The 25,214-nt window shown below is 39.1% G+C and overlaps 1 protein-coding gene across 4 annotated transcripts in view; it reads left to right on the top strand.

Annotated features, from left to right (window-relative positions):
- The window catches only part of lbhl (LBH regulator of WNT signaling pathway, like), a 20,077-nt gene extending 4,733 nt beyond the window's left edge, over positions 1-15,344 (top strand). Inside the window, exons 1-4 of one of the 4 annotated variants that reach the window (XM_061878768.1) lie at positions 400-784; positions 894-966; positions 8,945-9,296; positions 14,652-15,344. In XM_061878768.1, the coding sequence (XP_061734752.1) occupies positions 564-784; positions 894-966; positions 8,945-9,296; positions 14,652-14,722 (717 nt within the window). In that variant the 5' untranslated portion in view covers positions 400-563 and the 3' untranslated portion in view covers positions 14,723-15,344. Of the gene's footprint in view, positions 1-399; positions 785-893; positions 967-8,944; positions 9,297-14,651 lie in introns of those variants that run through there. The other 3 variants (XM_061878769.1, XM_061878770.1, XM_061878771.1) reach the window with 3 other exon arrangements.
- Positions 15,345-25,214: the final 9,870 nt, after the last annotated feature.

Here is a 25,214-nt window from a genome sequence, read left to right as displayed (position 1 = left end):
GCATGTCTCACATCCACTATCAAATGTTAGGGCGACAGATGCATGTTTGAGACAGAATGCACGGAGCAGTGCATGTGTTGGACATGGCTCACTGTCACTATGTGAAATAGGAGCAGCAACACACTTAATCCATTTTTGTGCAAAGCTCGATTGGACTAATCTGCAATGTGTGTGTATGTGTGTGTTTCAGGAGACGCTATGTAATGACACACATACACACACACACACACACACACACACACACAGGCACATAATTCACTTAGTCTGGCAGCTTTAGCAATGTAGGAGTGAAAACGGGACCAATCACAAGCCTGGGAACACGGAGCACGCTCAGAACAGCTGTAATTTAACTAGAAACACGAGGCCGTCCCTTTAAATATTTGGCTTTAGAGTACTTGCTAGATGTGAGACAAGGTTATGTGTGTGTATTGATCTCAATTGCACCACTGCTACAAATTTTTCCATGCGAATCTATCCCACTTTTTCATGAAGTGAGGAATGCAGCGCAGTTTTTTTTTTTTTTTTGAGTCAGAGAGTGCATTTTCTTTCTTTCCAGTCCAGCTATGGATTCTTCCTGGGTCTTCCAAAGGGCCCCCAGGATGACATTCCTTCCAATTACGCATAGGCTGAGGTTTTTTAAGCTCCATTTAAAAAAAAAAAAAAACTACAAAAAAAAAATCACTTCACTTGAGACAAGCTCGGAGTTGTGTGTCAAGGCTCGTAAAAATGGTTCGAAAGCCTTTTTGGTGTTCCAGGCTAGTGAGTTTATACGATCACCAAGGGGGTGAGTAACGTCTGAAAGAAAGGGGGCACTATACTGTCATGTGACTTTTAGAAAAAAAAACGGCATCTTCTACGAGTATAACTACAGTTTTGTTTTGTTGCCTGTGCAGAGGGATGGACATCGGCGGCCAGGAATCAAACCGTGATGATCTGCAAAGGAAGGAACAAAGACTACCTTTCCAGGTATTTATTACACCGCTGTTAAATTGTCTCCTGTCTGATTGTTCTTCAAGGTCAAAGTTCATGCAGTCAACTCCCAATTATACTGAAACTGTCGTCAGAACTCGCCACCCGAGGGCGCTCTTTTTAAATTGTGGTATGTGTAGAGCAGTGGTTCTTAACCTGGGTTCGATCGAACCCTAGGGGTTCGGCGAGTCGCCCTCAGGGGTTCGGCGGAGGTCAAAACACACCCGACTCATCGCGTAAATACAAACTTCTCCCTATCAGCTGGCTGATTTGCAGGTGTGTGATTTTGTTGTGAGTTCATGCACTGTGTTGGTTTTGTTTTTTGAACAAGGTGATGTTCATGCACGGTTCATTTTGTGCACCAGTAAAAAAAAACATGGTAACACTTTAGTATGAACATATTTACCATTAATTAGTTGCTTATTAACATGCAAATTAGTAACATATTGGTTCTTAACTAGTCATTATTAAGTACTTAATAATGCCTTATTGGGCATGGCCTTAGAACCCTAACCCTAACCATCCATCCATCCATCCATCCATCATCTTCCGCTTATCAGAGGTCGGGTCGCGGGGGCAACAGCCTAAGCAGGGAAACCCAGACTTCCCTCTCCCCAGCCACTTCGTCCAGCTCTTCCCGGGGGATCCCGAGGCGTTCTCAGGCCAGCCGGGAGACATAGTCTTCCCAACGTGTCCTGGGTCTTCCCCGTGGCCTCCTACCGGTTGGACGTGCCCTAAACACCTCCCTAGGGAGGCGTTCGGGTGGCATCCTGACCAGATGCCCGAACCACCACATCTGGCTCCTCTCGATGTGAAGGAGCAGCGGCCTTACTTTGAGTTCCTCCCGGATGGCAGAGCTTCTCACCCTATCTCTAAGGGAGAGCCCCGCCACCCGGCGGCGGAAACTCATTTCGGCCGCTTGTACCCATGATCTCATCCTTTCGGTCATGACCCAAAGCTCATGACCATAGGTGAGGATGGGAACGTAGATCGACCGGTAAATTGAGAGCTTTGCCTTCCGGCTCAGCTCCTTCTTCACCACAACGGATCAGTACAACGTCCGCATTACTGAAGACGCCGCACCGATCCGCCTGTCGCTCTCACGATCCACTCTTCCCCCACTCGTGAACAAGACTCCTAGGTACTTGAACTCCTCCACTTGGGGCAGGGTCTCCTCCCCAACCCAGAGATGGCATTCCACCCTTTTCCGGGCGAGAACCATGGACTCGGACTTACCCTAACCAAATAACTCTAAATTAAGTCTTTATTACCTAGAATATGTTCCCCTACTGTCCAAATAACTCTAAATTAAGTCTTTGTTACTTAAAATATGTTCCCCATACTAAAGTGTTACCAAAAACATACTACGTTGTCTTGAATTTAAAAATTTTTGACTAAAGAAGGGTTCGGTGAATGCGTGTATGAAACTGGTGGGGTTCGGTACCTCCAACAAGGTTAAGAACCACTGGTCTAGACTTCATGTGGAGTAAGACAGTTAAAATAAAAAGGGAATGTTTGGAACCTTTAAAGAAGAACTGCATTTTTTCAATGTTGCCTCATTCACACTCCTTATTAAAGACATATGTTTTTCTTTTTTTTTTTTAATGCATTCTAACTTGGACAATGGACTAAATGGGGTTTGCTTTATTCTGCCTATTAGGCTCTCTAAAAAACATCCATCAAGGTTTTATATATACACCCTTTAAATATGTATGTTATGTAGTAACAATTACAGTACAGGCCAAAAGTTTGGACACACCTTCTCCTCATTCAATGTGTTTTCTTTTTTTTCATGACTATTCACATTGTGGATTGTCACTGAAGGCATCAAAACTATGAATGAACACATGTGGACTTATGTACTTAAGAAAAAAAGGTGAAACAACTGAAAACACGTTTTATATTGTAGTTTCTTTAAAATAGCCACCCTTTGCTCTGATTACTGTTTTGCACAGTCTTGGAATTCTCTCGATGAGCTTCCAGCACACCTGTGAAGTGAAAAGCATTTCTTAAAGCTCATCGAGAGAATGCTAAGAGTGTGCAAAAAAAGTAATCAGAGCAAAGGGTGGCTATTTTAGAGAAACTAGAACATAAAACATGTTTTTAGTTGTTTCACCTTTTTCCTGTTAAGTACTTAACTTCACATGTGTTCTTTTTTAGTTTTGACGCCTTCAGTGACAATCAACAGTCACGAAGATAAAGAAAACCACTTGAATGAGAAGGTGTGTTCAAACTTTTGGTCTGTACTGTATACTCAAATTAAAATGTAATATTTATGCATTTTGCTCATTTTAAGCATTCGGCGGCACATTTATTTCGCAAACTCATCAAAGCGTTTGCTTTTTCTATCAACATGACGGACTACAACTCACGGCAGACTTTGTGAGAGCTAACAAACATAATAAAACAATCACTTACTGTACACTGCCTGCTCTCACTGGGATGAAGACTGATGGGATGTTTATATGTGTGTGTGAATGGGTGAATGTGGAACTAGTGTCAAAGCGCTTTGAGTTCCTTAAAAAGGTAGAAAAGTGCTATACAAGTACAACCCATTTACCATTTACCATATATCTTCCTGTCTTGGTGAAAAAATGATCATAATCCAAGAGAAGGGTTAAAAATGCATTTCTCGTCATCTCCTGGTCTAAGTTGGCCGTCAAAGTTGACCAACTTCTTGGTTTTTAGCCACAACCTTCTACTATCGGTTGAAGGTTGTGAGAGGCATGATTTATAATCAAGATTTAACTTTCACCAGTTTAGAGGCAGTGCAGCAGCTCACCAGATGACGACGTCAATATAACAGCATAAGCTAGTTAGCTCTCTTCGACCAACGCATTGCTAAAAGTAGGTCCCTAATTTTTATGTTTAAAACAACAATATCGCTAATACGTGGCTCATTGGTTAGCTGACTTTACTAGTGTTTATTTACGAGTTAGAAATGGATTGGAAAAAATGTGAATAGTTGGTGAATATTGGGCAAAATCCCCCAAAACTACAGTTCCCTTTAAACGGATGTTCAGAGGGCGCTAACTCTCCAATGTGTTTTAAACGTTATACCCCGCTCTTTAATGGCTTTCAGTATAGAATGACGTCCAACAATTTTTTTCTTAATAAACTTAATAATTGTAATAAAAATACAGTTGCCCTTAGCCCCATGGCTTTTCAAATAAAGTTAAAGTACCAATGGTTGTCACACACACACTAGGTGTGGCAAAATTATTCTCTGCATTTGACCCAACACCCTTGATCACCCTCTGGGAAGTGAGGGGAGCAGTGGGCAGAAGCGGTGGCCACGCCCGGGAATCATTTTGGGTGATTTAACCCCCAATTCCAACCCTTGATGCTGAGTGTCAAGCAGGGAGGTAATGGGTGCCATTTTTATAGTCTTTATAATAGTGCGACTTCACCATATTGCAGTTTCATTTTTAAATTTGTTTGCATACCCTACAACATTTTCAATACTACAGTAATATTGGCCAGCAGATGAGACCACACCAATCAGATCATGCTGTTTAGTATTGTGGCCACTGATTGGCTCAGCCTCAGACAGCAATACTGAATTGAACTAAAATAGTGTAAAGGTGACTGATTGAGTGTCATTTTATGTCTAGGTAGAGGATTCTTGTAATATTGAACAATTAATTTAAACAGTAGTAATAGCAATCTTTGCGGAAATGTATATTTTGCGGTCGTGTCCGGAATCAACAATTAAAAAAAAAAATATATATATATATGCTCTGTCGTTATGAATGTTGGTTTATAAAAGTTGCAAACAGCTCCTATAAAGTGAATTTTTTTTGGGTGTTTTTTTCAAAATGTTAAATGGTAAATATTAAAATGCTTAACTTTTATTTATATTTTAGTCTTAAACACAATTAAGAGAAGCTAAAGCTGGAGTTTAACGTGATAACGCTGCTGTTAGCATAGATGCTGGCAAACTAATTCCATCTATGCTGGAATTAGTTTGAAATAGATGCTAATTCCAGCATAGACCCTTGATGCTGGTGTCGTTACTTGGTTCCATAACGACACCAATGCCAATATAAACAGTAGTAACTAGACCGAAAAAAAAAAGTAGCTACCAGTGCCTCATTTCGGTGTTAAATAAATGTCGACCATGGACCTGCAACAAGTGCTTGATGGCGATATTTAACAAAAAACATCTTGTTTTGGGCATACAGAGTCTGACGTTTTTTTAAAACCCTTTGAGCCGATATTAACATGCTAATGGGAGCCCATGAACTGATTAACGTGGACTTAAACAAGTTCATCCATCCATCGATTTTCTACCGCTTATTCCCTTTAGGGTGGCAGGGGGCGCTGGCGCCTCCTATCTCAGCTACAATCGGGCGAAAGGCAGTGTACACCCTCGACAAGTCGCCACCTAATCGCAGGGCCAACACAGATAGACAACATTCACACTCACATTCACACTAGGGCAGGGGTGTCAAACTCAAATACAGAGAGGGCCAAAATTTAAAACTGAACAAATTAACCTTTTAGGTGGTAACGTGTATTGTAGTGTCCCGGAAGAGTTAGTGCTGCAAGGGGTTCTGGGTATTTGTTGTGTTGTGTTACGGTGCGGATGTTCTCCCGAAATGTGTTTGTCATTCTTGTTTGGTGTGGGTTCAGAGTGTGGTGCATATTTGTAACAGTGTTAAAGTTGTTTACACGGCCACCCTCAGTGTGACCTGTATAGCTGTTGACTAAGAATGCGTTGCATTCACTTATGAGTGAGTACAAACTGGTTATATCATGAGGCTTGGCCGGCACGCTGTTTGTATGGAGGATAAGTGGACGTGACGACAGGTTGTAGAGAACATTAAAGGCATTGCCTTTAAGGCACGGCCCCCAATATTGTTGTCCGGGTGGAAATTGGGAGATATTCACGAGAATGGTTGCCCAGGGAGATCTTCGGGAGGGGCACTGAACTTCGGGAGTCTCCCGGGAAAATCGGGAGGGTTGGCAAGTATGAGCATTAGCGGTGAATGTGGTGTTACAGCGGCACTGCCTCTGTATAATACCGGCGGGCCAGCTCTAATGTTAATTTGATATTGCCTCCAGGGCCAAATGAAATTACATGGCGGGCCAAATTTGGGCCGCGGGCCAGAGTTTGACACCCATGCACTAGGGCCAATCTAGTGTTGCCAATCAACCTATCCCCAGGTGCATGTTTTTGGAGGTGGGAGGAAGCCGGATTACCCGGAGGGAACCCATGCATTTAAGGAGAGAACATGCAAACTCCACACTGAAAGATCCCTAGCACGGGATTGAACCCAGGACTACTCAGGACCTTCGTATTGTGAGGCAGATGCACTAACCCCTCTGCCACCGTGAAGCCCCGACTTAAACAAGTTGAAAAACTTATTCGGGTGTTACCATTTAGTGGTCAATTGTACGGAATATGTACTGTACTGTGCAAACTTCTAATACAAGTCTCAATCAATCAATCAATCAATCAATCAATCAATCAATCAATCAATCCCTAAAGTACACCACCGCTAGCTACGTAGCATTAGCCACAACAAAGTCAGTTAATTGACGCGTGTTAGTTAACTAGATAATGCTGTTGTTAGCATAGAATGTGGCAAAAAAATAAAAATAAATCTAATTACAATGGAGTCACACCGAATAATCATACATATGAAGTTAGTTAGTTAATGCGTGTGTAATGGAACCAAAATAAAGGTAGTTAATTAACCAATGTGTCATGAACCCCAAAATAAAGTGGCCTAGAGTGTCCGCCCAGAGATCGGTAGGTTGGGAGTTCAAACCCCGGCCGAGTCTTACCAAAGACTATAAAAAAATTGGACCCATTGCCTCCCTGCTTGGCACTCAGCATCAAGGGTTGGAATGGGGGTTAAATCACCATAAAATGATTCCCGGGCGCGGCACCGCTGCTGCCCACTGCTCCCCTCACTTCCCAAGGGGGCGATCAAGGGTGATGGGTCAAATGCAGAGGACAAATTTCACCACACCTAGTGTGTGTGTGACAATCATTGGTACTTGAACTTTAACTTAACTTTAACTTATTTAATAAAACCAAAATAAAGTTAATAAATTAACCAGTGTAAAATGACACCAAAATGAAGTTAGTTAATTAAGTAGTGTAAAATAAAACTGAAATCCATCCATCCATCCATCCATCCATCCATTTTTCAACCGCTTATTCCCTTTGAGGTGGCGGGGGCGCTGGAGCCTATCTCAGTTACAATCGGGCGGAAGGCGGCGTACACCCTGGACAAGTCGCCACCTAATCGCAGGGCCAACACAGATAGACGGACAACATTCACACTCACATTCACACATTAGGGTCAATTTAGTGTTGCCAATCAACCTATCCCCAGGTGCATATCTTTGGAAGAGGGAGGAAGCCGGAGTACCCGGACAAAGTTAGTTAATTAACACATGTTTAATAAAACCAAAATAAAGCTAGTAAAATAAACCAGCATAATATTAGTTAAATAAAAAAAATAGTTAATTTATTTGTGTACAGTAAAACCAAAATTAAGTAAGTTGATTAATGAGTATAAAAAAACAAAAACTAACCAGTGTCATACAACCAAAATTAATGTTAGTTAATTAGCACGTGTGTAATAAAACCAAAATAAAGTTAGTTAATTAATTATTGTGCAATAAAACAAAAAATAGAATTAGTAAATTAACTTGTGCCATAAGACAAAAATAAAGTTAGTTATGTAACCAGTGTGTAATAAAACCAAAATGAAGTTAGTAAAATAATTAAACAGTGTATAATAAAACAAAAATGAAGTTAAAGTTGCCAATATATTTAAAAAAACAAATTAAAGTTAGTTAATTAACACATGTATCATAAAACCAAAATAAAGTTAGTTAATTAACTATTGTGCAATAAAACCAAAAATAAAATGAGTTAATTAACTTGTGCCATACATAAGACAAAAATAAAGTTAGTTATGTAACCAGTGTGTAGTAAAACCAAAATAAAGTTAGTAAAATAATTAAACGGTGTTTAATAAAACAAAAATAAAGTTAGTTAAGTTGCCAATATATTTAAAAAACCAAAATAAAGTTAGGTAATTAACACATGTATCATAAAACCAAAATAAAGCTAATTAACCCGTGTGCAACCCCCCCAAAATAAAGTTAGTTAAATAATCAAGCAATGTAAAAAAATAAAAATAAAGTTAGTTAAGTTGCCAGTGTAGTATAAAACCAAAATAAAGCTAGTCAAATAATTGTGAAGTGAAGTGAATTATATTCATATAGTGCTTTTCTCTAGTGACTCAAAGCGCTTTACATTGTGAAACCCAATATCTAAGTTACATTTTTAAACCAGTGTGGGTGGCACTGGGAGCAGGTGTGCCCAAGGACACAACGGCAGTGACTAGGATGGCAGAAGTGGGGATCGAACCTGCAACCCTCAAGTTGCTGGCACGGCCACTCTACCAACCAAGCTATATATATATATTAAACAGTGTATAATACAACCAAAATAAAGCTAGTTAATTAATCAGTGTGAAATAAAACCAAAATTAAGTTGATGGGCTCCCCCCATCCCCCTGCGACCCCATGGGCGATCGGTGGTAGGAAATGGATGGATGGAATTTACCCGTGTATAACAAAACCAAAATAAAGTTAGTTGATTAATGAGACTATAAAAAAACTAAAATATCCATCCATCCATCCATTTTCTACCACTTATTCCATTTCGGGGTCGCGGGGGGCGCTGGCGCCTATCTCAGCTACAATCGGGCGGAAGGCAGGCTACACCCTGGACAAGTCGTCACCTCATCGCAGGGCCAACACAGATAGACAGACAACATTCACACTCACATTCACACACTAGGGCCAATTTAGTGTTGCCAATCAACCTATAAAGTTACACAATTAACCAGTGAATAATGAAACCAAAATAAAGATAGTCAAGTATCTCCTGTATAATAAAACCAGAATACAGTTAGTAAATAGTAAATATCTAATGTCAACGCAGGTATACCACAGCTTCGAATGTCTACCTCTTGTCATTCAGATCTTCCCCGACCCGGTCGAGGTGGTCCTGGGCCCCGAGACGTCCTTGAACAGTTTGAGCCGGAACCATGAGAGGGAGCGCCTGCCCTCCATCGTCGTGGAGCCCACCGAGGTGAGCGAGGTGGAGAGTGGGGAGCTGCGATGGCCTCCTGAGAACATAGACATGGACGAGGAGGACGAGGAGGACCTCTTCCTGGAGCAGTGCATCCCCCCTGCCAACATCGCCGACTGGGGAGAGGAGGACGAGGAGGAGGAGGAGGAAGAGGAAGAGACGTCAGTTATTCTGAGCGAGCAGCAAGGCTTGACGCTCATTGGTGAGTCAGACATGTCGTCATAAACTTTTAAACTGGTGATCCTCAAACTGGGGCTCCACCTCGTGGTACACCAAAGAAACAATGAAATATTCAAACACAGTGTTACTGTTCAAACTGTATGTAATGTTACAGTGGCCAAAATATTCAATATACATGTTAAATAAAACCACTGACTTGTTTTTAATGAATTCCTAGGCCTACTATGCTGCTGTGTTTTGGCGATACAACGAGTGCCAGGTGTTTTCTGAGGTGGTTAGTGATTCTCTAACTTTGAGAATCACTGATACGAACATTTTGTGCCATTCACCTATTTGTCTTCAAGCCATTTTGGCTGTGTGGAATATATAAAAGTGAAATGCAGTGCTTCAATAAGACGCGACACATTTCTCCCTCAAGACAAAAAATGTACCATTATAAATTCATAAAAAAATTACATCTTTGATCTTAATTTGATCTTCACATGAACTAACTAGAAAAGCACTCAGTGATCCACAGTGTACTGTCAGTCATCCACCGTCTTTGTCTCTGTGGGTGGAGGGAAGGACTTAAGCATAAGGTAATGCAGTATAATTGATCTAGAGCTGCCCTAAAATATAATGACTGGTTATTTATCTCATTTCGGACATTAACTGAAAGTTTTATTAAAAATCTGACCCAACTTTTTGAATCATTTTACTAACTAACCAACCAACCAACCAACCAACCAACCAACCAACCAACTAACTAACTAACTAACTAACTAACTAACTAACTAACTAACTGAGCGTTTACACTAGCTAACTAACTAACTAACCAACCAACCAACCAACCAACCAACCAACCAACCAACCAACCAACTAACTAACTAACTAACTAAGGTTAAAGTTAAAGTACCACTGATAGTCACACACACACACTAGGTATGGTGAACTGAGCGTTTACATTTACTAACTAACTAACTGAGCGTTTACATTAACTAACTAACTAACTAACTAACTAACTAACTAACTAACTAACTAACTAACTAAGGTTAAAGTTAAAGTACCACTGATAGTCACACACACACACACTAGGTATGGTGAACTGAGCGTTTACATTAACTAACTAACTAACTAACTAACTAAGGTTAAAGTTAAAGTACCACTGACAGTCACACACACACACACACTAGGTATGGTGAAATTACCCTCTGCATTTGACCCATCCCCTTGTTCCACCCCTTGGGAGGTGAGGGGAGCAGTGAGCAGCAGCGGTGGCATGGTCGGGAATCATTTTTGGTGATTTAACCCCCAATTCCAACCCTTGATGCTGAGTGCTAAGCAGGGATGTAATGGGTCCTATTTTTATAGTCTTTGGTTTGATATGGCCGGGGTATTTTTAACATTTACATTTGTCCACCAGATGGGGCTATTTTGCCCCATTCAGAGCATGCATGTCTTAGCTTGTACTGTTTTCTTCTGCAAGGGCTACATGCTACTGAAATTATGGTGTTTACGGAGAATGAAAAGCTACATAAAAACATCTACAACTTACCACTATGGGTTTTGTTTAGTTGAAAGTGGAATTATTGTAAGCTGAAAAGTGAACATTTCTACTGACACAGATGACAGCGCATGATATAAATGTCATTTTTTCCTAGTATGAAAGGTAAACATTGAAGCATTGTGTGGCCTCATGTTACTTTTTACGGTGTGTAATATGAGTGCGGTCGTGTGACTGCCAGGCTCTGTTTTATTGATCAAATGGAGTCAAACGTCACCTGCACTCACTTCGTTTCTCTAATGAGCCAATAGATTATAAATTGAATTGAATTATATTTATATAGCACTTTTCTCTAGTGACTCAAAGCGCTTTACATAGTGAAACCCAATATCTAAGTTACATTTAAACCAGTGTGGGTGGCACTGGGAGCAGGTGGGTCAAGTGTCTTGCCCAAGGACACAACAGCAGTGACTAAGATGGCGGAAGCGGGAATTGAACCTGCAACCCTCAAGTTGCTGGCACGGCCACTCTACCAACCTAGCTATGCCGGTTTTTAGTTATTTTTTATCTTTTCTCCAAATAGTTCAAGAAAGACCACTACAAATGAGCAATGATGAATGAAATGATGATATAAATAAAGTTAGCCATTGGAATGAAACTTAAAGTGTCGAAGTCAAAGTAGAGTTTCTTCGTCAAATAAATTAGACTGACCATACGTCCTCTTTTCCCCGGACATTTCCTCTTTTGCGGGACTGTCCGGTGTGTCCGGGTGGGGTTTCTCAAATACCTGAAATGACCGGTGTTTTGTGTCAAGGTTGCGTTTATTTTCAATATACATACATGGTTAAGGGGGGGGTTAACAACAATACAATTGTGATGGTGTGCGCACACAACAACATTCGTGAAGGAGGGGCAGACACAGAGAGAGCTAGAGAGCGAGATTGTGGTTTTGATTGTCAAGCAAGGCATACTTTCTCAACAGCCATACAGGTCGAACCGAGGGTGGCCGTACAAACAACTTTAACACTGTTACGAATATATGCCACACTGTGAACCCACACCAAACAAAAACGACAAACACATTTCGGAAGAACATCTGCACTGTAACACAACATAACCACAACAGAACAAATACCCAGAACTCCTTGCAACACTGACTTTTCCGGGATGCTAAAAAAGACCCCCCCTGTTTACCCCTAACCCCCCACCTCACCCCCGATTACGTCACATCAGAAATTCCACTTTGAAAAATATTTTTGGTGGAAGATTTTGCATATTTTGCGTTTGCCATAAAAAATAAAAACGTTTTGTTCGACAAAAAAGGGCGGAAAACAAACAAATATAAAAAAAACAATATAAAAAAAACCTAAAACATTTTGAAATGAGGAATAGATCTGAAGTTGATGTAGACTCCAGAGATTTAAGCGTTAAATATAAAATGTATGCATGCCCTGGCACGCTATTGTCATCATTTAATGACCCAAGCAAAACACTTTTTACACTTTTATACCGAAATAAATACAACATATTAAATAAAAACATAGAAAAAACTACCAGCAGCGGTAAAGTTTAGATCCATGAATGAAAGAAGAAAGTGAATGAATGTTTATAACTAAATACATTTTTACAAATGCATACAAATTTGTCTCCTTTTATATTATTTCTTTAAAAAGAATTAAGTAACGTTTATGACAACCTTTTTCCAAAACACAGTATATATTGTGAGATATAACAGGACAATGCATACGTTTATCATTTGTTTTCAAAACGCTTACAAAAAAGTGGGACCCCAAAAATCTACTGTGGGATCCCATTTTTATGACTTGATGGGGTCACTGGGACCCCATTTTGAAAATTCCTAGCGCCAACACTGCTGTCAACAGAGGAGAAAAAATGCTTTATTTAAATAAATATATCATTTATAAAGCAAGTTCAAGTATCATTGGCAAATTTTCACCTCGTCCTGGCCTTAGCACGCATATATGTGTCCTCTTTATGGGATTTTAGAAAATAACATAAATACTCAAGTAAAAGTATGTTGCATTAAAACTACTCTGACAAGCACGATTTATCAAAAAAGGTACAAATGTAACGGAGTAAAACCTATTGGCTTTAAAAATGCTAAAAAACCCAAACAAACACAAAAAATTATAAAATAGTTGGTATGAATATTTTATTGTAGCTTTTATTTTTTATTTTTTAAAAGATTTTTTTCAAAGGCATGTTTTAGGCTGTAGTAGACTTAAATGTGTTAAGTTTCAAGTGGAAAAAATATTACCGGTGTGATATTTTTTGAAGCATTTTTTGGGAGGCAACCATATTTTGACATAAAGACCTGGAGTGTGACTTAATTTGAGCATGAAAATGAATGTGGCTGCCAATTATTCACCTATAATAACAGGCAAATCCATCCATCCATCCATTTTCTACCGCTTATTCCCTTTGGGGTCGCGTGGGGCGCTGGTGCCTATCTCAGCTACAATCGGGCAGAAGGCGGTGTACACCCTGGACAAGTCGCTACCTCATCACAGGGCCAACACAGATAGACAGACAACATTCACACTCACATTCACACAGATACTTTTTAAAACATTTTGTGCATTTTTGGGGGGAATTAGCTTGTCCTTCAGCACGATCAACAATTTTTAAAATAAGTGATATATTACATGTGCAATGAAGTGTACATTGTCTTTATCATCAGTACACACTAACAAGGAGCCCAGGAAAAGCCTGCGTTTATCCACTTACTAAAACGATATAGTCATCTCAATGTTTTACTTGTTTATTTATTTACATATACATATATATACAAGTACACACACATTGTGTGTGTGTGTATATATATGTATATATATATATATATATATATATATATATATATATATATATATATATTAACCCGTTAACATTGACATGATGTTTGATCAAAGTGTATGCGCGACGCGCATTGCACAGGCAGTGATGTCGTCACACTAGTTAGAGGAATGTGCTCTGCGCCCACGTTTGCTTCAAAATAAACCTTGATGGAACTTTAGATAAAACTAGTTAGTATTGCAGTGACAAACTTTCATATCATCGGTACACAAGTTTTAATATAGCATCTTATGGTGAAACATTAATTAATGTAAGGATGGCACCGCCTTACCAAATTACCACAATTTTAGTACATTATGTCAAGACGAGGTTTTCACAGCTTACTGCGAGGATGCAAACGGTCTATTCCGGACAAGGCTTTCAGGTAGGAACATATTTATTATTATATCATTATTATTAAAAGGAAAGTTAAACTTAACGGAAGAAACATACGCTAACACTTAGACTGAACTATGGACATAGAAAACAACGAAACAAACTATGGCATAGATCGAACAAGACTTACTGCAGCATGAATGAAGCAATGGCATGAAACGAGCATGAAAAGAGCAATGTCGCCAGGCTGACTCACTGGCAAAGACAGGCTTAAGTAATAGTCTCTTAATTAGAGCAGGTGCGTGTCCCGCACACATGAGGCAGGTAAAGCTAATAAGTTGCCATGGTTACTAAACAAACAAGAGTGCGCAAACAGGTCGCAAAAAAGTCGAACTTTTTTCCACCAAGTAGTATAACCATAATGACCAACATTTAAATACAGTAGCGTATTAGGCTTAAGTATTTATTAAAAACAAGGCAGATTTTTTTTAAGCAAGTATATTTACTATTTTTTGGTCACTGTAACATTACACACAGTTTGAACTGTAACACTGGGTTTGAATATAAGAAAAATAAAACACTGTACTTTAATCAAGTGATTCTTTGGCGTACCACATATCACAGTTTGAGAATCACTATTCTCCCCTGATCGCCATCTTTTTGTGTTTTTCAATAAACATTAACCAGTCTTCTTCTGTTTTGCAGACTTACAATCAGACGCGTTTCGAGACGACACGCCCACACTCCCACCAAGTAGCGCTCCGGCCTTCAATTGACACTTCCGGCTGTACTGAGAGACTAAATACACATGTGTTGGTGAAAGATGGAAATTTGTTTCAGCCCTAATAAAAAAAATAAATAAAAAAAAAGCCCAGAAGCTCACAGAGAGTTCGCCATAAATGGGCTTGTCGGCAGCAGCAGCGACACGTTTTGCAACACGAGGAGGAACACACGTCGTAGAACACATTCACACAACATTTGTGTGTGTGTGTGTGTGTGTGTGTTTTAGAGTCTTTGCTGACATGGTAGTTTTGTTGAGTTCCCTTCTGTTGCAAGGGCCCAGTGAAGTCATAGAACTAAATGAGGACATGCAGGCCTGGTATTTCTTTTTTTGGCTCATTTTCTTCTACCCCTAAGGCAGCATTTAGCTTATTGAACTCTTACCATCAATCATTTCAAACAGACTGGATGGAAGACCCATACATTACTAAAACATCATATATGTATATATACATTTTCTTTTTGTTTTACACATCATGTCACACCAAGGGAAGGCAGCTCTTGTTTATGGAGCAACTGTCATAATGCAATGTGATGACATTTATTTTCCGTGATTGTGTCTATAGACTCACCTGTGAATACTATGTATATAAACTATAATAAATTATTTTCTCCCAATGCATCAATCCAGTAATTGTTTATTTCTGAAGAGCGAATATATGTGCGGAATATATCTGAAAACAAGCACTAAAATGCTATTTTTTTCCTTTTTTTTGGTTAGTGATTCATGCATGGAAAGTTTTAGCGGATGTATCACTTCGAGTTTTGCTGATGTGTTGTGAAATCACTCCAGAGTGAATAACAACTCTGAAAATGCATCAAAAATCTCAAAACAGTTTTTATATACTTTTGCAGAACATTGTAAGCTTATTAACATTAAAAGGAAGCAACACACTGGTCTTTCCTCATCTTCCACCATGGTCTGTCCCACTGTCAGAGAAGGACTGGGTTATACAGGCAACTAAATAAAGAAGATATTACACTGTAATGCTAATGGCAGCAGTGTATATATTTTTGTGTTGCTAATTTTGTAAAAAAAAAAAAAAAAAATATCCCTATCATGCGTGTCCACTGCAGAGGATGCTGGTTATCAGGAGAATTTACAAGGATTTTTGTCAAAAATGCTCATTTAAAAAAAAAAAAAAAGCAAAGATTTTTCTGTATTTTACGGAGAAGCGTTACACAAGCGTCCCCTTAATTAGTTGGTGTAGCAAATGTTAAAGTATACCCTGTATATTCCGACTGAAAAACTTGCCTGAAGCTAAAGATGAACATAGTCGTGTTTACCAACCATGGTAAGTAAGAAAGTGGAAGTGAAGGACATTGCTGAGAAGAAAAAGTGGACCATATTCAGTGAATTAACCAAATAAATCATCAACAACATGAGTGTGGCCCGCTAACTTGGCGACGCAGTTCCAGACAGCGTATCACTCCCAGCAGGCAAAAGACATTCATACAACGTTGATTATTCATACATGTCCTTTAAAACAGACTTTGAAACATCGCTGAGAAATAGTTATTTGTAAATTGAGACAATGTCGATATCCAACGCTGGATCCATGTTGTTGGTTGATAAAAGGACCAAATTTCAGAGGTCAAATCAATGTCACGACCTGACATTGAATAAACGTTGTCAAAAAGTATGTTGTTTCAACGTTATGTTTGAGTTGCTCAACGTCAGGACCTAATTCAACAAGTTCTAAACATTGTTTTAACCTCTTGTGCATACTTGGCAACCTGAGACCTCCGATTTCAGGAGATGGGGGGTGAGGGAGGGGAGGGCGCTATATTGTAGCATCCCAGAAGAGTTAGTGCTGCAAGGGATCCTGGGTATATGTTCTGTTGTGTGCGGATGTGCTCCCGAAATGTGTTTGTGTTAGAATAATTATGTATATATTATCACACTAACTTAAATCTGCTTAAAGTCCGTTGCTTTAGTTATTAGCTATTGTGCTCAAGTTAGACTTTTTTCTAGTCCATGCAAGGACAAAACTTCTTGTCTGAGGGGTGGCCTCAGCCACAGATGTTATCTTTGTTTTGGCCCGCTGGTAGCCAAGGACTTCAGGGACCTCGGCAGGGATGGGATGACAGCACGCAGACGAGACAGACTCCAAGGACCTCAACGAAGATGACCACACGCAGACGAAGCAGGGACAAGTCGAAATCACAAGGCCCCCAGCACATTCAGTCACGTACTGTGCGTCCTGCACCTGCTTTGCATAATATATGTGACCACTCCTTTTAGAGGCAGCCTCAGTGATGTTGACTATGGAACTCTGAATAAAAAGAGGGACGCGGGAGCTGGACCTTAGAGCGTAGGGTGAGACTGTGACTAAGTGTGCAGTGCCCGCGTTCTCCTCATGAGCCCTATTGAACTCTGTCTCTGCCTGGTTCCTTGCTTCTTGTCTGATTAATAGATGTCATCAGTGTTTGAACCTGACATCTTCTTGGTCTTTCGAGCCGGATTCCAACACGTCTGACAATTCCAGCCGGGTGAGTAAAATCAGAAGACCCTGGCACTCACATCTCCCATTGAGGAGTTGATTTTCTTCACCCCGGGCTGGGATTTTCACGACTGACCGGAAACCGAGGACAAGAGGAAGGAACGCAGATTTCAGTGAGTACATTTTGAATTACAAAGGAAAAATAGCGTGTGACTGACTGTTACGACGCATAGAAGAAAGAAAAAGCGTGTAACTAAAGGTTATGACGCATGGAAAATGTGTGTAACTAAGGGTTACGACACACAGAAAAAGCGTGTGACTAAGGGTTACGACGCAGAAATAAACCCTGTGAATCCTAGGCTCTAACAGGTAAAAAGGCCTAAGAATCAGAAGGACGGCAGAGTCCACAAAGAATGAAAGTTCTGTAAGATTCAACATTGAAAATAAGCCAAATTAAGGACCACGGAGTCTACGTAAAAACCGAAAATTCTAAAACAGAAGAAGTCCACGAGTCCACGGTACCTGAAAATTCAGTAGAAGGAGTGTGAAAGGTGTGAACGTGAGAGTGTGTGGGAGTGATCGCCACAAGGCTATCACTCCATACTAAAGTTGTGAGAAGAAATAGTGGGTTATTGTGGGTGCATTAGGCATGACATCTCCACTGGGGGAAAAACCTCCAGCAGAAGCGACGTGTACCACAATAATAAATTAAACCACTATCCTACAACAAAGACAAAAGTAATCCTTATAAGTTCGGCTCTGTAGGAGACGACGGGTTACTCCAAATACTCAAAATGGTAAAAGGGACAAGTAAACCAAAGGTTAGTCTAAAAGATGAGTTAAAATGTAAAGACTGGAAAGCAGTAGAAAAAACAAAAATCCAGACCTACCGAAATTTCTCTGGATCTCTAAACTGAATTTACCGGAAGCTTCAGAGTAGGTGATATATTAAAGCCTCAAAGAAGGTGATATATTAAAGCTGCGGGAATCAATAATACAAAAATGCGGAAATAACAAAAAGAAACTGGCCAGAATGGGGTGGGAGCACTTGGAGTGCTGGATGTGGATGGCTCAAAGTGCTAAGTAACAGGAAGAAAGGAAAAGAAAGGGAAAAGAAGAGGAAAAAGAAAGGGCTAAGAGACACAGGGCCAGTTAGGAGAAGAAATAGGCAAATTATAAGGGAAGATTGTGAGGAAGAAGTACAGACAGAAACCTCCCCACCCAGCGCTCCAACAATAATAAAACGTAGATCATCGTTAAACAAATAAAAAAATCCACCGCCATACAATGAAAGTGTATCGGAAAAACCAACAGTAAGATCAAAAAGGGACCCAAAAGAAATGACAATGACAACAACAGCAGTTACACCCTGCTGCATGTTGGTGTTGTGGGAAAGAAGGACATTTTGCCTGAGACTTTCCTGAGGAAAAAAAAAAAAAAAAGAAAGAAAAAAACAACAATTAAGGTTATTCAACATTACTAGGTCGGGAAACATCCAAATCTCCAAAGACCACACCAAAAGACAAAGAAAATGATCAGAGTGATCATAAGGACATACTAAGTTATGAGAACTTAAGTAAACAAACAGCAAGTAAACCAGAAATAATAATTGAAATAAAGGACAAAAAAATAAAATTTTTGTGTGAAACTGGAGCATATAGAATTACATGTAGAGAATAAAACTAAGTTTAAACTAAATTTCTTCAAGATCAACAGTCTGTCTAATACATTTACAAGATCGAGATGTGACGGAATGGGCTATGATTAGGAATGGCTGCTAAATATATATATATATATATATATATATATACATATATATTTAAGAATAATTAAATGCAAAATGGAATAAACTAATGCGTACGACAGATAATGTGGGGGTATTGAAATAAGATATGAAGAAAATGTAGACTGAAGATATACATATATATACATATACATATATATATATATATACACATATACATATATACACATATACACACACATATATATATATACACATATATATATATATATATATATATATATACATATACATATATACACACACACACACACACACACACACACACACACACACACATATATATATATATATATATACATTAAAATAATGAAACAAATAAAAACCTAGATAATAACTATTATAAGAGTCGATATGTATAGCATGATAAAGTGATATAAAATAATTTACATGTTTATAGGCAGAGGAAGAAAAAAAAGAAAGAAAAACGCTCTTTGAGTGTTGTTCGCCTTATTTCTTGGAATGTGCACTCGCGCGCACACACAACCTTGGGTGTGTGTGTGTGTGTGTGCGTGTGGCACATTGGAAGTGGAAATTTGAAAATGAATGTATTACGTGTAAGTTAAAGTCGGTTTAACTTTTTTTTACACAGCTGCAGTACACCAAGATAAGATAATGGCATAAGATAGAATATATAAGGAGGCCTGGCCCTCACAACAGTTATCAGTTAACTTTCAACGTTTGATAGTATAATGCGAGTAATAAACGAATGAAAATAAATGCATGCTTTTATTTTGTAGGATATCACTCACGGCAGGAAGTCAGCATGCTCGAATGTAACTGACAGACACAAATGATAGTTTAAAAAAGCCCAAGACGCAAGAATTAGTAAAATAATGACATTTATATGATGTGCTGAGTAAATAGTACTATTTTCTCAGTCGGTGCTTTGAATATTGTTGAATAATAATTACAAATAAGAAATATAAAGAAATGGAAGAATGTCACTTTTGAGTTATAAAATTATAGTTTAAGTCACTTATATACCGTTTTAGTGGGTTTAAAATGTTACTTAAAATTACATGAAGTATTATGTATAACATTTGAATTAGGAATATTGATTTAGTGTTTTATAGAACAATTAATGCTGTAATTTTAAACATCATATGCAGGATTTGGACACATTTCACAGTGATTGATATCAGTAAGGCAGTCTTCTCGGTACCAATACATAAAAAAAGTCAATTTTGGTTTGCATTTACTTATAAAAGGGAAAATATACACCTATACAAGACTACCTCAAGGGTATGTGGAAAGTCCGACAATCTATTCACAAGCAATGCATGTAAGCATGTCCAAATTAAACCCTCCAGGAGGAAGATAAAAGTCCTGATATACGTAGATGACATATTATTAGCATCACCGGATGAGGAAACCTGTAGAAAAGATACATTAGTGTTATTAAATCATCTACATTGTAAAAGACACAAAGTAAGCAAAACAGAAGTCCAACTATGCAAAACAGAAGTCAAATATCTAGGACATTCTCTGAACAAAGATGGACGCACTATTGTGGGAAGCAGAAAAACAGCAGTACTATAAGCACCAAAACCACAAACAAAGAAGCAAATGATGTTATTTCTAGGATTAACTAATTACTGTAGAAGTTGGATACCAAATTACGCTAAAATAATAGCTCCTGTAAGTAAATTAATGTATGAAAAAGATCTAAAAATGTCAACACCAGTAGAGTGGAATTTAGAAGCTAAAGCAGCATTCAGTGAAATAAAAATAGAATAGGATGTGCGGTTGTTACAGCAACTGAAGTTTTGAAAGCTATCAAATGTCCATCAGATTACCCAATGCAAGCTGCACAACTAGGAACACTAAAGCATGTAAATTAATGAAAGTTCAAAATGTTACAATACAGACAAATAGCCAATATGCATTCTCAACAGTGCACACATTTGCACAACATTGACAAAATAGAGGAATGATAACGTCAACAGGAAATCCTGTAACACATGGAGAACTGTTAAAAAAATTATTAAAAGCCGTACAGAAACCAGCTAAAACAGTAATGTGCAAATGTGCAGCACACGTCAACAGAACGGATGCAATATCACGTTTGCGGACAAAACAGCAAAACAAACAGCGGAACAAGAAAACAAGTTTTTAAACTACAAACTGGTGACATGAATGATGATATACTAAAAGGCGTGCAACAACAAAGTACTCCAAAAGAAAACGATAAATGGATTAAAAAAAAAAAAAACAGAGCCACGTTGAACAAAGAAGACATCTATGTATGTCCAGACAATATGGATGTATTTGTTTGGTTTGTAGGGTTGTGAATCTGGGCTATCCATCAAGTAAAGACTACTTATTATGTTGAAGCATAGGTGTGTAAATATGTGTTTAGTTGCTAAAGTTTAATTGTCTATTGATAATGAATGAATGAATGAATGAACTACTCGCCCCGGGAGATAGTGAAGAAGCTAAATTCTTTAAAAGTCGAATAACTCTGAAACATCAAGACCCAGATCCAGTGTTAACCATCAATCAATTAATGTTTATTAATATAGCCCTAAATCACAAATGTCTCAAAGGACTGTACAAACCATTACGACTACGACATCCTCGGAAGAACCCACAAAAGGGCAAGGAAAACTCACACCCAGTGGGCAGGGAGAATTCACATCCAGTGGGACGCCAGTGACAATGCTGACTATGAGAAACCTTGGAGGGGACCTCAGATGTGGGCAACCCCCCCCCCTCTAGGGGACCGAAAGCAATGGATGTCGAGCGGGTCTAACATGATACTGTGAAAGTTCAATCCATAGTGGCTCCAACACAGCCGCGAGAGTTCAGTTCAAAGCGGATCCAACACAGCAGCGAGAGTCCCGTTCACAGCAGGAAACCATCCCAAGCGGAGGCGGATCAGCAGCGTAGAGATGTCCCCAACCGATACACAGGCGAGCGGTCCATCCTGGGTCTCGACTCTGGACAGCCAGTACTTCATCCATGGTCATCGGACCGGACCCCCTTAATAACCATATCATTCCCTAATGGACAAAATAGACCACCCAATGCCACACTATTCAACACATCCAGATGGGGTTTCCAATAATGGGCATGGTCAAGTGGACTAGACCCATATTTCCCGGAGATTGTTAGCATAAATCAAACCATGCGCAACACCGAACAACCCAGAGTGAACACCTATACTAAAAGCGCTGGAGTCACAGTTGTAAGCGTAACATTTCATGAACTTTTCAAGTGGGTTCACTTGTTGAAAAATGTTCATTGTCATCTCACTAATGTTTACATCAATGTGGAATTACAATGTTATTATTTGTCTGGAGTTCAGGTAGTGGACCTTCTTCATCAATGCCATAGTAGTTGTCAACATCAAAATGCTGCTTGTAACTGGAGGGATTCCTGCATTATTAATGACACCTGAATGCCACAGCTGAAGAGGTGTCTGCCCCCCTTGCGTGGAGATGCACAGAAGTTGTTTGGAAGCCCACTTCCATGAATCCAGAGGTTGTGTATTCCGTCCTTGTTGAAATGGTCATGCAGCTGCGTGGTGACTCTGAAATAAGAATGTAACAATCAGATCACGTGAAAATAGCTAAGACAATATAAGTCATATGGGAAAATGCATTTTTAGACGATATGATTTGCTTGAGCGGCTAGGGGACATCAAAAAATGGATTAGAAAAGACAGATTTAAAATAATAAAACAAAAAATAATAACTCCAGCAGGCCGGATGTTGGACGTTGGCGGGCCGTAGTTTGGGGACCCCTTATCTAGTCCAAAGAAAAGCCCTAAATAAATGTGATCTGTTATCATTACTATTTGATCAGCTACCGACGTACATAGCAACAACTCTGCAAACATTATTAGCTGATATGACAGTGTACTTTTTCCCGTTTCCTCCGAGACAAACGGCAAGTTTGCAATAGATGTCAGACTCTTAGGAGTCGCAGAAACACTAGTTGCTAACTTGTTTGTAGTGGAGGCACCCAAGGCTAACTTCTTAATGGCTACAATGCTATGTTGTCTTACATTCCGTGGGATTCAACAATCATTTAGAAATAAAAAATGTCTAATTACCTTTTCCTCCTCTTGCCCCGATGTTGCGCTTGATAATGCTGCGGTGCACTATCGCAACGGAACGAGTGCTCCAGGCTGCTTGGCTGTCGGGAGGACAAAGCACCGCTGTGTGGCAGCTCAGGTGTCGCGGCACGCAGGTGCAACCCACGGTGGCAGCCCGACCCTTGTTGCATTGAAAGTCCAGACATTTTTGTTCACAAAAAAACTTGGCTTAAAAAAAAAAAACTAAACAACTGAAAAGGGGCGGGCATTATTGGTGACCGGAACCGGAATGCAATGTCTCTCATACACACTGGTAAGATGCTCTCATACATATAACTGAAATCTTTGCACACATACTACTAAAATTGTCTCTCACACGCAAGTGATGTGTGTGTGTGTGCGTGAGAGTAAAACATTTTAGTTGTTTATGTGAGAGCATTTCAGTAGTGTATGTGAGAGCATTTCAGTAGTGTATGTAAGAGCATTTCAGTCGTATATGTAAGAGCATTTCAGTCGTGTATGTGAGAGCATTTCAGTAGTGTATGTAAGAGCATTTCAGTAGTGTATGTAAGAGCATTTCAGTAGTGTATGTAAGAGCATTTCAGTCGTGTATGTAAGAGCATTTCAGTAGTGTATGTAAGAGCATTTCAGTAGTGTATGTAAGAGCATTTCAGTAGTGTATGTAAGAGCCTTTCAGTAGTGTATGTAAGAGCATTTCGGTAGTGTATGTAAGAGCATTTCCGAAGTGTATGTGGGAGCATTTCAGTAGTGTGTATAAGAGTGTTTTAGTAGTGTGGGTGAGCGAAAAACATTTCAGTTGTTTATGTGAGAGCATTTCAGTAGTGTATGTAAGAGGTGATTCTGAATAAAGTCCCTAACTGCCCCTCATAAAAAATGCCTCATTTGCATATGAAAAACATCACCATATCTAAAAGCAATAAAATGTGTGTGTGTGTGTGTGTGTGTATGTGTGTGTGTGTGCGTGCGCATGTGTGTCTTTAGGGCATAAAGCATTGCATCAGGAGAACCTCACATACTGTAACTTCCTTTCAGCTAAGAGAGTGTGCAACATCACTGGCGGCGCTGGCCTTGTAAGTATGGTATTTGTCGAAATTATTCCATCTTACAAATGCTGCTGCTATTACTGTGCCAGATAATGTTTTTGGATTATAAATTTGACATTTATACACAGCATTTGTAGCATTGGCAGTTTATTTCAAATCTGGCTATTTTTCTGTCATGATGACATACCGTCAGCAATCCTGTTCTATTTCCCTGTAATGTTTGATCCTGTTCTGTCTCCCTGTAATGTTTGTCTAATCTTGAATGGGATTGTGCTGAAAATTTCTATTTCCCCCCTGAGATTAATAAAGTATTTCTGATTCTGATACGTAGGTCGAATAAATGCGCCTGATTTGCTCAAAGCGCTAGTTCAGAGACCATATTAGGCATGAATTATGTTTATGTATTTATGTATGACGATAACTTGTTGGAGAACATTTCATCACGACATATGTCCCAACTGTGTTGCCTGTGCTATTATTTTAGTTTAACCCCATAAGTTGGATGACTTGTTGACATCATCTCGACAAAACTATAGGCTGCCTCGCTGAAACACCACAATTTAGTACATTAGTACGGTAATTCTCTAACTTACCACCTCAGAAAATACTTGGCTCTGCAAGTACCACCGTAATGACCAATGTTAAAAATACAGTGATGTAGTAGGCCGAAGTATTCATTAAAAACAAGGCAGAAGTTTAATCGAACAAGTATATTTAATATGGCCACTGTAACATTACAGTTTGAAGAGTAACACTGTCTTTGAATATAGGAAAATAAAACACTGCACTTTAACCAAGTAATTATTTGGCGTATCACTAGATGGAGCCCACATTTACCACAGTTTGCAATTCACTGCATTGGTACATACATTTAGGGGACTGCTCAGCACACGTGTCAAATTTGAGTCAGATTGGTACAGAAACATCTTTGCCGGTTTCCACAATTAAGTCTCTATTTACAAAGCTTAGATTATACCACTAATTTTTAATCGGATTCAAATAATTCAAAACGTTCGGGCTACCATTTTAATTTTCCCCCAAATTTCTAGAAATCCCACATTTTCTGCGACATTTTTTCTCATTCGATAGAAATCAAAGATTCTTGATTGACATTTTTCTCAATAATTTCAAGAC

Source organism: Nerophis ophidion, linkage group LG18 (assembly GCF_033978795.1).
Source record: "Nerophis ophidion isolate RoL-2023_Sa linkage group LG18, RoL_Noph_v1.0, whole genome shotgun sequence".
NCBI lineage: Eukaryota > Metazoa > Chordata > Actinopteri > Syngnathiformes > Syngnathidae > Nerophis > Nerophis ophidion.
The sequence above is the reverse complement of the archived record's forward strand: the minus strand, read 5'-3'. Positions and strand labels throughout refer to the sequence as shown.